This window comes from Hyla sarda, chromosome 1, assembly GCF_029499605.1.
Source record: "Hyla sarda isolate aHylSar1 chromosome 1, aHylSar1.hap1, whole genome shotgun sequence".
Lineage (NCBI taxonomy): Eukaryota > Metazoa > Chordata > Amphibia > Anura > Hylidae > Hyla > Hyla sarda.
In genome coordinates this window covers 527,126,525-527,144,745 of record NC_079189.1, presented here as the reverse complement: position 1 = coordinate 527,144,745, position 18,221 = coordinate 527,126,525, and the positions used below count along the sequence as shown (strand labels likewise).

Here is an 18,221-nt window from a genome sequence, read left to right as displayed (position 1 = left end):
TTTTTAAATGTGCTGTTTTTTTAATTAAATTTAGTTTACTTTCTTAGTAGTGGAAGCAGTCTTATGGACAGAATGAACTACTAAGTCAGGGCTTAGTGTTAGCCTCAAAAACAGCTAGCGCTTACCCCCAATTATTACCCCAGTAACGACCGCCACAGAGGTGCCGGGAATAGCCAGTACCAACAGGCCCGGATCGTCAAAAATGGCGCTCCTGGGCCTAGGTGGTAACAGGCTGGCGTTATTTAGGCTGGGGAGGGCCAGTAACAATGGTCCTCGCCCACCCTGGTAACGTAAGGCTGTTGCTGCTTGGTTGGTATCTGGCTAAGAATGAAAATATGGGGAACCCCACACGTTTTTTGGAAATAATTAAATAATTAAAAAAACAAAAAAACGTGTGGGGTTCCCCCTATTTTCAGTATCAGCCAGATACCAACCAAACAGCAACAGCCTGATGATACCAGGGTGGGTGAAGACCATTGTAACTGGCCCTCCCCAGCCTAAATAATGCCAGCCTGTTACCACCTAGGCCCGGGAGCGACATTTTTGATGCTCCAGGCCTGTTGGTACCGACTCTTCCCGGCACTCTTGTGGCAGTGGGTACCGGGGTAATAATTGGGGATTAGCGCTAGTTGTTTTTGAGGCTTACTCTAAGCCCCGGCTAGTAATGGATTCCGTCTATAAGACAGGTTCCACTACTAAGTAAATTTTTTAAAAACACAACACGTTTTCCAAAAAACACTCCCCCACAAGGCCTCGTTAACCATTTTATTAATATAAAAAAAAGGGTCATCGTTGTAGTCCTCAGAATTCGAAGTAGTCCTCTGCATAAACCGATCTGAAATGATAAGAAAAATAACACAAAAATGTTAGTACATTTATAGGGCTCTCCCCTGGGGAGAAGGCCCATAAAGCAGTTTAGCAACATCTGGAGTCTCGCTGTTCCTAAACTACAACTCCTATAATAGGAGTTGTAGTTTAGGAACAGCAAGACTCCAGCTGTTGCTAAACTACAACTACCATGATAGGAGTTGTAGTTTAGAAACAGCTGGAGACACCCCGTTTCTAAACTACAACTTCCATGACAGGAGTTGCAATTTAGAAAAATCTGGAGGCACCCTGGTGTTAAAATGCCGCATCTACCACCAGCCTGATAGCTGTTGCAAGACTACAACTTCCAGCATGCCCTTAAAGGGGTTCTCCCTTGTTTATACTGTTTTTTGTTATTATGTTTGTGTGTTATGTGTTTTTTTTATGTGTGTTGTGATTATGTATATATGTATTTTCTTACCTTTTGTGAAGATCCGGAAGCTGGTCCCCTTTTCTTCCAGTGGCTTGCTGTGTACCTCGGCCTCCGCCATGTTGTGTTCGGTAAGTGGGATGTCGGGGGGTGTGTTCTTGCTTCTGTCCTTCCTATCTTCTGACATCCGAGGCAAATCTTTTCTTCCTGTTTCTTCCGTGGCTCAGCAACGAATCTGCGGCCTCTTCCGGCGCATGCGCAGGTAGTTTTCTTTTTTTTACCAATAAAGTTTTTTTTGTCTAATTGACAAACTGTCTGCGCTTGCGCGAAGCTACACTATTAGCGTAGATCTAACGTACGCTACGCTGTTAGCGTAGCACTTGCGTACACGCGCATGCGCAGACAGTTTGTCAATTAGACAAAAAAAACTTTATTGGTGAAAAAAAAAAAAACTACCTGCACATGCGCCGGAAGAGGCCTCAGATTCGTCGCTGAGCCACGGAAGAAACAGGAAGAAAAGATTTGCCTCGGACGTCAGAAGATAGGAAGGACAGAAGCAAGAACATATCCCCCGACATCCCACTTACCGAACACAACATGGCGGAGGCCGAGGTACACAGCAAGCCGCTGGAAGAAAAAGGGGCCAGCATCCGGATCTTCACAAAAGGTAAGAAAATACATATATACATAATCACAACACACATAAAAAAACACATACTTATACACACATAACACACAAACATAATAACAAAAAACAGAATAAACAAGGGAGAACCCCTTTAAAGTGAGGACATGTAACATAGTTCATAAGGTAGAAAAAAGACCAGAGTCCATCAAGTTCAACCTATAACCCTAATGAGTCCTTACTGAGTTGATCCAGAGGAAGGCAAAAAACCCTCATACTAGAGGTAAAAATTCCTTCCCGACTCCAAATATGGCATCAGAATAAATCCCTGGATCAATGTTCTGTCCCTATAAATCTAATATACATAACCAGCAATGTTATTATTCTCCAAAAATGCATCCAGACTCCTTTTAAATTCTTTTACAGAGTTTACCATGAACACCTCCTCCGGGAAAGAATTCCACAGTCTCACTGCTCTTACAGTAAAGAACCCCCGCCTGTGCTGGTGTAGAAAATTTACTGTTAACTAAGACTCCCAAGTCCTTTTCCACGTCAGTTGTCCCAAGTGTTCTCCCATTTAATACATGATCCCAGCCCGGATTTTTCCTCCTCATGTGTATGACCTTACATTTATCAGTATTGAACCTCATCTGCCACTTCTCAGCCCAAACCTCCAACCTATCCAGATCCATTTGTAACAGTGCACTGTCCTCTATTGTGTTTACTGCTTTACAGAATTTAGTATCATCTGCAAAGATTGCTGCTTTACTATTCAACCCCTGTAAGAGGTCATTAATGAATATATTAAATAGGACAGGACCCAAAACTGACCCCTGTGGTACCCCACTAGTAACAGTCACCCAATCAAAATAAGTACCATTAATAACCACCCTCTGTTTCCTATCACTGAGCCAGTTACTTACCCACATCCTTCTCATTTTATGCACCAATCTTTTATGTGGTACCATATCAAATGCTTTGGAAAAATCCAGATATATGACATCCAGCAATTGCCCCTGGTCCAGTCTGGAGCTCACCTCCTCATAAGAGCTGATCAGGTTACTTTGACAGGACCGATCCCTCATAAAGCCATGCTGATATGAAGTCATACATTTATTTTTATCAAGATACTCCAAAGAAGCATCTCTTAGAAAACCCTCAAACAATTTACATACAACAGAGGTTAAACTAACAGGTCTATAATTCCCTGGGTCACCTTTTGTCCCCTTTTTAAAATATTGGCACCACATTTGCCATGCGCCAGTCCTGGGGAACGGTCCCTGTTACTATAGAGTCCCTGAATATTAAAAAATAGGGGTCTGTCTATAACATTACTTAATTCCTTTAGAACACGGGGGTGAATGACATCTGGACCTGGCGATTTGTTTATTTTGATTTTTATTATTAAAATTTCTTCTTTACCGTTTTTTAAAGGGCCTACACTTTCATTTTTGACCTTTTTGCTATTTATATAGTTAAAGAACATTTTGGGGTTAGTTTTACTCTCTTTGGCAATGAGTCATTCTGTCTCTATTTTTGCAGCTTTTATCTGTTTTTTACATATTTTACATTTTTCTCTATAGCTTTTTAATGCTTCTTCCCTGCCGTCCTCTTAGATTAGTTAAAATGCTTTATTTTTGTCATTTATTGCCCCCTTAACGTTTTAATTAATCCATATTGGTTTTGTTTTATTTCTGTCCCTTTTATTCCCATAAAGGTAGATACATCTTACAGTGAGAGTTTGAGATATTTTTAAAAGTCTCCCATTTAGTGTCAGTATTCTTGTTTTTGAGGACATTATCCCAATTTATATTGTTAAGGGCTTCTCTGAGTTGGTCAAACTTTGCCTTCCTAAATGCTGGGAGTTGTAGTTGCAACTCTTGGGCGGGTGGTTGATACAGGCCAGTGGCCGGGGCAATGGAGCCGGCCGGCTTCCAGAAATATGTTCATCTCACACCTGTGCTACTTCTTGCAAGACTACAACTCCCAGTATGCCCTTACAGTGAGGACATGCTGAGAGTTGTAGTTGTGGCGGGTGGTTGATGCAGGCCGGGGCAGTGAAGGGCTCCCAGAAATATCAAACTACAGTGTAATTTCATATTTCCTAGGCAACGCCGTGATTGGCCGGGGGGAGATGAGCGGCGGCGGCTGGGGAGGAGATGAGCCGCGGCGGCCGGGGAGGAGATGAGCGGCGGCGGCCAGGGAGGAGATGAGTGGCGGCAGCCGGAGGAAGGAAATATGAGTGGCGGCCGGGGGAAGATGAGGGGCAGCCGGGGGAGGAAACATGTAGCGGGTTAAGATTACGGGGGAGATATGTGATTTATAGAGGGGCGGTGGGAGGGGAGATATGAGAAGAGCAGCTGAACACAGTGCTCTCTGCTGACACCTCTGTCCATGTCAGGAACTGTCCAGAGCAGGAGAGATATTCTATGAGTTTTTGCTCCTACTCTGGACAGTTCCTGACACAGACAGAGGTGTCAGCAGAGAGCACTTGTGGTCAGACAGAAAGGAAATTCAAAAAGAAAACTTCCTGTGGAGCATACAGAAGCTTATAAGTACTAGAAGGATTAATATTTTTTAATAGAAGTAATTTACAAATCTGTAAGCAATTCACTCCATGAATTGTCTATAGGAGCGACAGAGGTACCAGAGTACAGCTTTCGGGTATCTCCTGAGCTTCCACAGACAATGAATGGAGCCCCTGGAATCAGACACTAACCACCCTATCGAGTGGGTTACTCTCTTTTAAGTCCAGATAACTTCCACCATGGATTTTGCTCTTTGCATTAAAAGAGGTAAATGGCAAAATATCCACAAAGTTTTTTCCACTAGGGTGGATACCGTGGATTTCAGTCACATCTAGACTCTTGATAGGGAAGGGTGAATCTGTACATTTGGGCCAGTAAAATACAACCTCATCCATGAAAATATGACTTCACAGGATAAATAAGCTGAAGTACATTGCAATGTATTGTGACAATTGTAAGCTAACCTGAAATGTCTCTTCCAGCTCTATAAACACCCAGTCCCAAGGAACAGTAAACTTTTTGGGTGGTTATAATGAAGGGAAAAACTAGAGCAAAGCATACAGTAGGGATCCTCCATAACACTACCTCAGTGTTTCCCAACCAGGGTGCCTCCAGCTGTTGTAAAACTACAACACCCAGCATGCTGTAAATCAGCTTAAAATATTGTTCATGGGAGCTATTTATAGAGAATTTTGATGAGCTTATTATGCTCTGTGTTTTCTTAAAGCTTTGCAGCAGATCAGCCCCTGGACCTGATGTTTTGTATATATATATATATATATATATATATATATATATATAATGATATAGGGATAAATATGTGCAAGACTTAAAATATCTACATTGCATTGTGCTTACAATTTATGTGTTCAGTTTCTATATGAAGAGCCTTGAAATCCAATTTAGCAAAAGTAAGGATTAGTGTGCAGCTTTGGACAGGTAGTGACGTATTGTGCAAATGCCTAGATAAGTAGATCAGCCAGGAGTCAAGCTAAAAGTATCCTGGTATTTAGGAATTAGAGGTAGTGGTAATAATGTATCAGAGCTGGATTTGCTTGACTTTTGTGACTTTAGTGCTCTCACTCCTGTTATTGAACTCTATGAGTCCCCTATAGTGCACAGAAATTTTTTTAAAGCTGAACTCTGGTGTAAAATCCCCATAGCAAACCTATCCTGCTCTTGACAGACAGGGGTGTCAGCAGAGAGCACTGTGGTCAGACAGAAAAGAAATTCAAAAAGAAAAGAATTTCCTCTGTAGCATACAGCAGTTGATAAGTACTGGAAGGATTAAGATTTTTGAATAGAAGTAATTTACAAGTCTGTTTAACTTTCTGGCACCAGTCGGTTTAAAAAAAATAGTTTTCCAACGGAGTATCCCTTTAACCCCTTAAGGACGCAGGACGTAAATGTACGTCCTGGTGCGGTGGTACTTAACGCACCAGGACGTACATTTACGTCCTAAGCATAACCGCGGGCATCGGAGCGATGCCCGTGTCAAGCGCGGCTGATCCCGGCTGCTGATCGCAGCCAGGGACCCGCCGGCAATGGCCGACGCCCGCGATCTCGCGGGCGTCCGCCATTAACCCCTCAGGTGCCGGGATCAATACAGATCCCGGCATCTGCGGCAGTGCGCGATTTGAATGAATGATCGGATCGCCCGCAGCGCTGCTGCGGGGATCCGATCATTCATAACGCCGCACGGAGGTCCCCTCTCCTTCCTCCGTGCGGCTCCCGGCGTCTCCTTCTCTGGTCTGTGATCGAGCAGACCAGAGCAGGAGATGACCGATAATACTGATCTGTTCTATGTCCTATACATAGAACAGATCAGTATTAGCAATCATGATATTGCTATGAATAGTCCCCTATGGGGACTATTCAAGTGTAAAAAAAAAAGTAAAAAAATGTAAAAGTAAAAAAAAAGTTAAAAATTCCCTCCCCCAATAAAAAAGTAAAACGTCCGTTTTTTCCTATTTTACCCCCAAAAAGCGCAAATTTTTTTTTTATAGACATATTTGGTATCGCCGCGTGCGTAAATGTCCGAACTATTAAAATAAAATGTTAATGATCCCGTACGGTTAACGGCGTGAACGAAAAAAAAAAAAAAAGTCCAAAATTCCTACTTTTTTAAATACATTTTATTAAAAAAAAAATTATAAAAAATGTATTAAAAGTTTTTTATATGCAAATGTGGTATAAAAAAAAAGTACAGATCATGGCGCAAAAAATGAGCCCCCATACCGCCGCTTATACGGAAAAATAAAAAAGTTATAGGTCATCAAAATAAAGGGATTATAAACGTACTAATTTGGTTAAAAAGTTTGTGATTTTTTTTAAGCGCAACAATAATATAAAAGTATGTAATAATGGGTATCATTTTAATCGTATTGACCCTCAGAATAAAGAACACACGTCATTTTTACCGTAAATTGTACGGCGTGAAAACGAAACCTTCCAAAATTAGCAAAATTGCGTTTTTCGTTTTAATTTCCCCACAAGAATAGTGTTTTTTGGTTGCGCCATACATTTTATGATATAATGAGTGATGTCATTACAAAGGACAACTGGTTGCGCAAAAAACAAGTCCTCATACTAGTCTGTGAATGAAAATATAAAAGAATTATGATTTTTAGAAGGCGAGGAGGAAAAAATGAAAACGTAAAAATTAAATTGTCTGAGTCCTTAAGGCCAAAATGGGCTGAGTCCTTAAGGGGTTAAAGGAGTTATGTCATAGTGAAAAATGTATCCCCTATCCGCAGAATAGGGGATAAGTTTTAGATCGCGGGGTCCAACCGCTGGGACCTCCTCCCCAAGCAGTGATAAGTTTTTCACTATGAGACTTCTCATTTGGGTACGTTCACACATGCAGGATTTGTAACTGCAGATTAGAAGCTGTGCTCAGTCATTTAGTTTACATTGAAATCTGCAGCAGAAAATCCTGCGCATCAAATCTGCGTAGGTGTGAACGTACCCTTAGTCAGTGTCAGTCACCTATACCACTCATAACTGCTGGCTGAGATTCAACAGGTTATCCAGGAACAGAAAAACAGAGCTAATTTCTTCCATCAGCAGCACCACATTTGCGTACACGTTTTTCTGTGGTATTACACCTTTCCTCCATTCACTTTAATGGATCTAAGCTGCAATACCACACACAACCTGAGGATAGGTGTGATGCTGTTTTTAAAAGAAACCTGTTCTGTTTTTTCTAATCCTGGATAACCTGTTTAACTGGTTTAGTGCAATCCACTACATTTTAATCAGTATGAACAATTCAAAATGTGTGTAAAATGTCATAAAAATAACAGAACTTTTTCTTACCATAAGGCCAAAAATAACGTCATCAGCTTTCTTAGTTTTAGACTTCTCAGGCATTTCAGAAATGCATAGGAGGTAGCTGCATGGGGTGTCAGTCGTAATTGTCTCAATCTCCAGTGAATCATCAATATTGATCAATGGGTTCACATGTATGGTCAGGTAAGGAAGATATCACACACTTAATGATCAATTTAGAAGCAATATTTGTCACCAAGAAACCAGTTTTCTTGGTTACTTGGACTGGTCATAACCCATCTTTGGCATTACATACACAGCACCTGCAGAGAGCCATAATATGGCATTGTGAATGTGCCCTAAAGCCTGAATACAAATCCGAGACAGCTGAAAGAACCTATTGTTGTTGGTAATCTAATAATAGGTTCACATGACAATTTTGCCATACACTTGAGGCATGTGGTTTTTACTGCTCACTGCAACAAAAAAAAAAAAAACAAGTATAGTTACAAGTGGATGCAACTCTATGACTATGGGACTATGGGCTTTAAAATAAGGTGCACCTCTGTCTGCAGGCTGAGGCCAAGAGGAATCTGAACCTCTGATTGGAGCTGGGAGTCCTAAGGTTTGCAGCTTCAAAGGGGATATTTGACTTGAGTGAGTAGCACATTACGTTGACTATTTGTTGGGTGGATCCTAGTAAGCCACCTTTCTAGATAGGGAACATTTTTGTGAGTTAGCGCTTGGATGAGCAGGATTTACTTGATATTTTGAGCCTGAATGTACAGGCTTTATTTTTGTTATGGTTCCAGTAAGGAAGAAAGATGGATGGCACTCGCAGGTAGGATGCAAAAAACGTCCGTTTCGTGGCCACCTGCCGCTTCTACTGGTTCCTACCAGGAACCAGTAGAAGCGGCAGGTGGCCGCGAAACGGACGTTGTTCCATTCTATCTGCTCCTTCCCACACCATTGTACCCGCCTGACTTATGTGAGTGAATAAAACTCAAGTTTTTTGCATCCTACCTGCAAGTGCCATTCATCTTTATTCCTTATAGGAACCATTGGGCGTTGCTGATAGCTCTCTAGATTAGAGCACCGCTGAGAATGGATTTTGCTGGGAATCGCACCAGTACCTCCGGGGAGCCTGATTATTCAGAGGTCTGTAGTGCCATCCTCCACTCTTTTCTCTTTGTGTGAATATTTATTTTTGTTATACTGAGAAATAAAAACAGGAGAAGCACTGTTTAAACTTTACTTTCATGTCACTGCCTCCGACTGCTGTTTGCTGTTATTTGCCTGACTCAATGGAGCTTATCTCCTATAGTACATATTGGTATACAAGCACAGTCCTTTTGTTACAGACATTCCAAATGAACATTTGCAATATATCTTTGTATCCATATTCCAATTTCCCTTTTAGTCGGGCTAATGTATTCCCTGTAGGTCAATAGCAGTTAAGTAAACACCTTTAAAGGGGTACTCCAACCCCAGACATGTCTGATCGCAGGGAGTCAGACTGCTGGGAACCCCGCAATCTCTGGCACGGCACACCGTAATATGATGCACAGAACGAAATCCACTCCATGCCGATGACGGGCGACCACCGCCGTCACTCCCCCTCCATTCATATCTATTGATAGACCCCTCACGTTCAGACATGTTATCCCCTATCCTTTGGATAGGGGATAACATGTCTAGGAGCGGAGTACCCCTGTAAGTCAACTGCAAGTAAAAGGATATCTTCTCCAATGAGAGTTGATTTTGTATATAAGGCTGTGAGCTGCCGTGTAAATAAAGAATTCCTGTTCTCTCCTGCCGCCTTCAGCGCTGCAGTTTCTGTTTGTTTCACAAGTCCAACCTGAAATAAGAGAGGTATAAAGTGAGAAAATCAACAGTAATGTGTCGCTGCCATCTGATGGAGGACTATGGAACGACATTCTAAAGCTATATTTAAAACGTAAACCATTTAAAAGGCTTTAAAAGGCGTAAACCATTTAAACAACCACTCCTGACAATTCTTTTTCCCTTTTTAGGCTATTTGCATACAGAATTATTTTATCCCCCTCAAAAAAATGTCATTTGTCATGCAATAAACAGCTAACAATTTAAGCTTTTTTATGCAGCTATTTTTGGCATACATTTTTAAAAAGGTTCTTTCATAGGTTTTCTTTTTTGCTACAACAAATTTTGCAAAAAAGTTAAATGAAAAGGTACTTGTGCTTTATTTTACAGCTATAAAATTATAGTGGTAACATTTTACTGAATAGGAATTAGGAATTACCAGCTGTTTTTCCATTGGGTGAAAGCTCTGAATAGTTAACAAAAAATGTAAAAATAAAAAAATACTTTTTTACAGATAAAAAAAAACCAAAAAACAGCCCAATATATTGGCCCTGATTTACTAAGAATGTTGAGTTTTACTAGTGTAAAATGTTGTTTCAGATTTGCAGGATTCCTCTCTATTTCCTATAGGGATTCACAGATTTGCAAGTTGGGAAAATATTCTGAACAGCTTTTTCTTTCTCACGTACTCTGACGCAGACGAATTTGTGGCACAATTTGGCGCACAACCCATGAAAACAGGTCAGGTTTACAATAGTAAATCAGGGCTATTGTGTGTGAACATTGCCTTACTGGTGTACAAATCCATTCCAAGCCATGTAAGTTCATTAGTTTAATCAGTTTTTTTTAGGTGACAATGAATTTATCCATGGAAAGATTCACTTAACAATAAAATATATAGAATAATAAAATATAGATTTAGATAAGATGTGGAATAAAATAAACCTAATCTTACTTTAAAGCCTTTTACAACCAGCCGTCTGACATGGACATATAACCTGTGAGTGGGGATACTTGCTGTCATAAAGTTGTGGTCTAGGTGGCAATAAATGTTCAGCTCCCGGGCTGCGATCTGTAATAGGTTACAAAGCAGAAACTTCCATGTGAACAGTCCATAGAGAGATTGTGACAACACTGCTAGAAATAAATGGAAATTCTGGGTAAGGGTGTGTTCACACCACGTTTTTAGTATACGGCAGCTGGATCTGGTGGGGGAGTTTAAAAACAGGCTAATGCACCGCACCCCATTTATTTCAATGCAATGCACAATACGTTAGTGACTCCGGTCGGCTAATTTTTGGACTGTATCAGTTTTGGCCACCAGACTGGAACCGCAGCAGACCACGGTTTTCCGTCTGGCAACAAAAACGGATACGGTTCAAAAATGAGCCAACTGCAGTCACTAGCTGTCTCTGTCTGGCTCATTGACATCAATGGATCAATGGGGTATGGCAGGGATACGGCAGCAGGTGGTTTCAAATTCTCCCACCACTGTACCCCTGAAACGTGATGTGAATGTAGTCTTATAGAGAAAAATCATAAATTTTATATATATATATATATATATATATATATATATGTATATATATATATATATATATATATATATATATATACATATATATATATGTATATATATATATATATACATACATACAGTGACCCCCGACCTACGATGGCCCCGACATACGATCATTTCAACATATGATGGCCTCTCAGAGGCCATCGCATGTTGAAGGCAGCATCAACATATGATGCTTTTTTATGTCGGGGCCATCGCATAAACGGCTATCCGGCAGCGCAGACTGCTTCAGCTGCTACCGGATAGCCATTTACGGTGCCCGTGTGGTCCGCTGATGATCACGCACCTGTCCTCGGGGCTCCGTAGCGTACTCCTCGGGATCCCCTGCATCGCCGGCGCTCTCCATCGTCGTCATCACGTCACCGCGCACGCCGTCCCGTCATCCAATAGGAGCGGCGTGCGTAGTGACGTGATGGCAGCGACGGAGAGCGAGGATGCCGGGGAAGCAGAGACCTTCCGGAGTGTCGGGGACACCCCGGGGACACGGCGACAGCAATGGAGGGTGACATCCAGGGCAGCGGTGACGGTCCGGAGCGGCGGGGACACGTGAGTATAACCTCCAATACCAGTGGTCTTCAACCTGCGGACCTCCAGATGTTGCAAAACTACAACTCTCAGCATGCCCGGAAAGCCATTGGCTTTCCGGGCATGCTGGGAGTTTTAGTTTTGCCACATCTGGAGGTCCACAGGTTGGACACCACTGTCCTATACTTTACTTCCATGTCACTGCCCCTACTTTACATTCATTTCTATAGGAGTGCCGAAAAGAGCTGAGTACAGCATTCAGGCATCACTGGCGCTCCCATAGAAATAAATGGAGCACGTGCCATCTACTGGTAGACAACACACTCTCCTCGGTGAGAGAACCGGGGTCCCGTTCTGGAGATCATGATGGGTCTGACCGTGATCTCCAGAATGGTACCCCGGCTCTCACTGAGGAGCCCATTCATTTCTATGGGAGCGCCGATAATGCCCGAATGCTGTACTTACCAGCTACTCATCCCCTATCCTGTGGATAGGGGATAAAGGGAATTTTGCCTTACTGTAAAATCCTTTTCTCGGAGGATCCATTGGGGGACACAGACCTTGGGTGTATGCTGTTGTTGCTAGGAGACTTGACACTAAGGAAACCAAAAAAGTCGGCTCCTCCCAGCAGGATATACCCACCTACAGAGCCTGAGGTAATCAGTTTAGTCCCCAAGCAGTAGGAGAGGACCGAGAGGCAGAAACTAAGACCAGTCCGAGGCAACTAGAACAAAAAATTTACTGAACACACCCTCGGACAGGTAACCAAAAACCGGAACACCAAAGAAAGGGCGGGAGCTGTGTCCCCCAATGGATCCTCCGAGAAAAGGATTTTACTGTAAGACAAAAATCCCTTTTTCTCTATTGGCTCCATTGGGGGACACAGACCTTGGGACGTACCAAAGCCGTCCCTAGGGTGGGTACAGAAAACAATCAAGAAGCAGGCTGACCACCGCCACCTGCAACACCTTACGGCCCATACTAGCTTAAGCGGATGCAAATGTATGAACCTGGTAGAATATAGTAAAAGTGTGCAAGGACGACCAGGTAGCTGCCTTACAGACTGAGAGGCTGAAGCCCTGTTATGGAGAGCCCAGGAAGCTCCGACAGAACGCGTGGAGTGAGCTGAAACCCTGAAAGGAGGGGGCTTCCCCCTGCAAAGGTAAGCTTCTGAAATGGCAGACCTGATCCGCCGCGAAATGGTCGCCTTTGAAACAGGTAGACCCTTACGGAGACCGTCCGTAAGAGCAAAAAAGGAGACACATTGACGAAAAGTAGACGTAACAGAGAGGTGTAGGTACGCACCGCCCGTACCACATCAAGTGTAAGAAGTAAACGCTCCCCGGAATGAGATGGAGCGGGACAAAAGGACGGGAGGACGATATCCTCATTAAAGGGTACCTCTCATCAAATAAACTTTTGATATATTTTAGATTAATGAATGTTGAATAACTTTCCAATAGCATGTTAATGAAAAATATGCTTCTTTCTATTGTATTTTTCCCGACCAGTCCTGTCAGCAAGCATTTCTGACTCATGCTGGAGTCCTAAACACTCAGAGCTGCCAGCCTGCTTTGTTCACAGCCAAACAGGCTGTGAACAAAGCAGAATGGGAGCTCTGAGTGTTCTCCTTTGTGAACAAAGCAGACTGGCAGCTCGTAGTGTTTAGGACTCCAGCATGAGTCTGAAATGCTTGCTGCCAGGACTGGTAGGGAGACCCCTAGTGGTCATTTCTTCAAAGTGGAAAATTAAATAGAAAGAAGCATATTTTTTACTAACATGCAATTGTGAAGTTATTCTGCATACATTAATCTATACTATATCAAAAGTTTTTTTGATGAGAGCTACCTTTTAAGGTGGAGGGCAGAAACCACCTTAGGTAAAAAAGAAGGAACCAGATGAAAAACAACTTTGTCCTGATGAACAATCAGAAAGGGAGAGAGGCTAGAAAGAGCCGCCAACTCCGAAACCCATCTGATGGAGGTAATTCCCATAAGGAATGCCATCTTCCAGGAAAGAAAATGAAGGAAAACCTACCCGAGGGGTTCAAAGGGCGCGCCCTGTAGGGAGCCAAGGACCAAATTGGAAAGGGCCGAAACTTGACCCCTTAAAGAGCTGAGAGCTAATTGCTGATCCTGCCCTGACTGCAAAAATGCAAGGAGTTGGGGAAGGGAGAACCCACTGGAGAAATAATTTGAGATTCACACCAATGAAAATAAGACCGCCAGGTACTGTGGTATATATTCGCAGAAGAGGGCTTGCGCGCCCTGAGCATGGTGCGAATCACCTGTGTTGAGAAGCCACGGGCCCTTAGTACCGCGGTCTCAACCGCCACGCCGTCAAATGCAGTGTTGGTAAATTGGGGTGGCACAGGGAACCCTGAGAGAGAAGGTCTGGACGAAGCGGAAGGCGCAGCAGAACGTCGTCCAGGAGCCGGACGACGTCAGCGTATCACGCCCTCCGCGGCCAATCTGGAGCCACGAAAATGGCGGGAATGCCCTCTACTTTGAGCTTCCTCAGTACCCTGGGAAGGAGGGGAAGAAGAGGGAACAGATAAGGTAGGACGAACCCCGACCAAGGAATCACCAGCACGTCCACTGCCAGAGAACGGGGGTCTCGCGACTTCGACACAAAGAGGGGAACCGTCTGGTTGTGGCGGAATGCAGAGAGGCCCACATCTGGAGCTCCCCAGAGGTCGCAGTGAATTGCCGAGATGGCCGGAACCCTAAGTTCCGCCCAGAGAAGAATTGCCTCTAAGCTGCGAGTGCCGTCCTGGCGATTGATGTACGCCACCGCAGTAGAGTTGTCCAACTGGACCTGAACTGGGCGGCCCTGGAGAAGGATCTCCCAAATGTAACAGGCAAAGGTAGATTGCCCTCAGTTCCAAGATGTTGATCGGGAAGAGTGTCTCTCTGGGAGACCAGGCCCTGGACTGTCCGGTCTCGGAAAACACTCCCCCCAACCCGAAAGGCTGGCAGCCGTCGTGACCACCAGCCAATGGAGGGGCAGGAAGGAGCGCCCCTGAAGAAGTAGGGGGGAGCGGAGCCACCACAGAAGGGAGCGGCAAGATGTCCAAGGAAGTACAATCTTGTGATCGAGGAACAAGGGAGACTTGTCCCACCGGGATAGAATCGTGAGTTGAAAAAAATGAAACTGAGCGAAGGGAACGGCCTGCATGGCCGCCACCATCTGACCCAGGACTTTCATGCAAAAGCGAAAGGACACAGGGGTGGGGTTCCCTAAATTCTGTTCTCTGGACAGAGCCTTGATAAGAAGGTCGTCCAAGTAAGGAAAGTTGGTGAATGCCCTCGGAGCTGTGATCAGGCCGAAGGGGAGAGTCACAAACAGAAAATGACCCTCCGGAACAGCAAAGCGGAGGAACCGCTGGCGTCCCGGAAAAATCGGAACATGGAGGTAGGCGTCCCTGATGTCCATTGAGGAAAGAAACTCCCCCTGATCCATGGTCGACACGACCGAACGGAGAGACTCCAAGCGGAAGTGACGCAGAAGGAGATGCCGGTTGAGGAGCTTTAGATCTAAGATGGGGCGTACTGAGCCCCCTTTCATGGGAACTGCAAAGAGGTTGCAATAAAAACCTCAAAAGTGTTCCTTGGGAGGAACCGGGACAATGAGCCCCTGAAAGAGGAGGGACTGAAGCACACCCTGAAAGGCCTTTGCCAGAGAGGGAGACCGTGAGGCTCGGGAAAGGAAAATAACGATCCATTGGAAGAGAGGCAAACTCGATCCGGTAACCGTTGGATACCACATCTCTGACCCAGGAGTCCTGCACAAGCGTGGTCCAGACATCCCGGAAGAGCAACAGACTACTTCCCACCCGAGAAAAATACGCGGGTGGGGGCGTCCCTTCAGGCAGAGGTGGGTTTGCGGGTTCCCGCCTTGGCCGCAAAGCGGTCCGAACGGTTATCTGATTTCCAGGATGGGCGAGACTTGAAGAAGGGAGCCTTCTTGTCCCGAGAAGTCGCCTGTCTGGCCCCCTTTGTGACCCTGAAGGACCGAAAGGAGGTAGATTTACATCGGGAAGTAGTACTGCGGGCCTTATTTTGAGGTAATAAGGAACTCTTCCCTCCTATGGCTTCCGAGATGATCTCATCAAGGTGCTTACCAAAAAGCCTAGATTCAGTAAATGGAAGCTCAGTGAGAGATTTTTTAGAGGCTGCGTCCGCATCCCAGGCTTTGAGCCACACGGGTCTACGGAGAGCCACTAGGTTATCCGTGGCAAAAGCAGCACAGCGGGCCGACTGCATGGAAGCAGAACATAGAAAATCTCCCGCTTTAGAAAGTAGGAGAATTAAGTCAGCCAGTTCTTCCGAGGAAGCCCCAGAAGAAAAGCCCTCACGGAGTCGGGAATCCAGATCGCAAGGGCCTTGGAAACCCAGGCAGAGGCAAAAGCAGGGAGAAGAGATGAACCCGCCGCCTCAAGGCAATTTTTCCCAAGGTCTCCACCCTTTGTCCACTGGATGCTTAAAAGAAGCAGCATCAGGCAAAGGCAGAGTAGTATTCTTAAATAGGCGGAAAACTGGTGGGTCCACTGTAGGAGGTGAGGTCCACCAGCAATGAGGTCCTTAGCAAAGGGATAACGTGCTTGAACCTACTTTGTTTCTTAAAATCTCTTGTCAGCATGCCTCCAGACAGACTCCAGCAAGGCTTCAAATTCAGCAGGGAGCTGAACATCTTGGGTGCTGGACGGGCACGATGAAAGGAAACTTCCGGAACAGCGTCCGAAGTTCCTAGGTCCTCTAGGTGAAAGGTGTCTCTTATGGCCGAAACCAATGAGTTCACTGTGTCGGTCATGTCTGTACGGTCTTCTGAATCAGAGGCAGAAGCAGAAGCCTCATCAACTAGTTCTCCAGGAAAGTGGGGACGGGTGGAGGCAGCTTTAGAAGAAGGAGACACTGACCTGGTGCGCCGTTCAGGGGATGCAGAATTGCAACTGGGGGAGCGTCTTCTAAAAGAGCGACGCTTGCGGAAAGACATAGAAGAGGGGCGATGCCCATGAGGGGAGCACCTACGTCTGTACAAAGACTCCAGAGAGGAGTCAGAGGAATTACCCCTATTACGCCTGTGAGAGCGTTTAACATGGGGTGAGGGAGAGCGAGTCTCTCTTGAGGAACGGTGTAAGGAGGACCCTTTCAAGGCAGTCACCACGGAACGGGAGACCTGCGCCAAGTCAGAGAGACTGAGATAGAGGGAAGACACCCATATTGGAGGGGCAGCAGAGCCCACTGGGTCTGGGGGAATATCCTGAGTAGGAATACCCGGGGGGTCAGGAGGTGCAGTGGGAACAGGTGGGTTCAACAGACCCAGGCATTTCAGAGTTGCAGCCCTTGCCAGAATAGTAGGTGACAAGGGCCCCAGGTACCTGCTTAGAGGGAGGAACAGTTCTGGGCTCGGACATGAGTAAAATAAAACAGTCTCATCAGCGTTCGTGTCCCCCACCAGGCAGCTGCTGTGAGAGATAGAGAAGCAAGGGCAGCAGGACCAATGAGAAGAGAGGGACCGGGTTAGAGTGGGGCGCCTCCGATTGGTCCAAAAGCTCCCCTGCCTGTTCCCATTGGCTGTAGTGATTTCGCGCCTCTGCACTCACAGGGCGCAAACCCCGCCGTGAGAGGAACGATGTCGGCGTGGAAAGCTCCGCCGGCAGCTTACTGCTGAGAAGTGAAAGTAAACTGTGCCCCGAACGCATCGGCACACGATGCGGCCGGAGCACAGGAAATAGGCCGCGGCTGCTGAAGAAAATACAGAACTGCCAACGTTAAAACACTGGCGTCCAGAGAGGAGCTAACAGTCCTACACCACTGACCACCAGCCCCCCAGTTCCCCAATAAAGTAATAGAAAGCCCCTGCTTAGATAGTAAGAGAGGGGGAAGAGCAGAGCCACCTCAGAAATGCACACATTAGCTGATAATAAAGAGGAGTGGGACTAAAACAGGGGGTCTCCAGAGGTTGCAAGTCCCCAACCTGTAAGAAAAGGAGGGGGGAAGGGGGGAATACTCACCTTAGTCAGAAGAACTTACCTAATGAAGTCTTCTGATGAAGTCTTCAGTCAGCGTTTAATCACCTGCATCATGCCGGGCTGTAAAAAGCGAGACGAGCTGGGAAAAGTGGGGGACCCGGACCCATGAGGTACAACCCCAGGCGCTGACCGTTGGCGACAGGGGGTTGACAGAACATCCACGATGTCTGTGCCCCCTCAATCGCAAATGGGGAAACAGTGAACGCTATGTTCCTGAGTCCCCATCTGAAAACGGGAAATTAAAGGAAATAAGAAACTAAATGTCCCTAATCTAGAAAAATAAAAAAGTTAGACCAGGTCTGGGGAGAACTCCAGACCAGTGTCCATCTCCTGCAGACACTAAGCTTAAACTGATTACCTCAGGCTCTTTAGGCGGGTATATCCTGCTGGGAGGAGCCGACTTTTTTGGTTTCCTTAGTGTCAAGTCTCCTACAGCATACACCCAAGGTCTGTGTCCCCCAATGGAGCCGATAGAGAAAAGTTCATTTTGGCTGGAGTTCCCCTTTAATGACCTAGTTAAATTCCAGACCTAAATCCAGTTGAGAATCTATGGCAAGACTTGAACATTGCTGTTTCCA

The 18,221-nt window shown here is 45.2% G+C and overlaps 2 protein-coding genes across 7 annotated transcripts in view; one reads left to right on the top strand and one right to left on the bottom strand.

The window, feature by feature from the left end:
• DHFR (dihydrofolate reductase) overlaps positions 1–18,221 on the top strand; it is a 268,430-nt gene that overhangs the window by 186,139 nt on the left and 64,070 nt on the right. The window lies entirely within an intron of this gene.
• The window catches only part of MSH3 (mutS homolog 3), a 193,778-nt gene that overhangs the window by 152,547 nt on the left and 23,010 nt on the right, over positions 1–18,221 (bottom strand). For all 5 annotated transcript variants that reach the window (XM_056539388.1, XM_056539377.1, XM_056539398.1 and 2 more), the window contains 3 exons: positions 10,458–10,574; positions 9,401–9,518; positions 7,709–7,854 (listed from right to left, as the gene is read on the bottom strand). In XM_056539388.1, the coding sequence (XP_056395363.1) occupies positions 7,709–7,854; positions 9,401–9,518; positions 10,458–10,574 (381 nt within the window). The remainder of the gene's footprint in view (positions 1–7,708; positions 7,855–9,400; positions 9,519–10,457; positions 10,575–18,221) is intronic.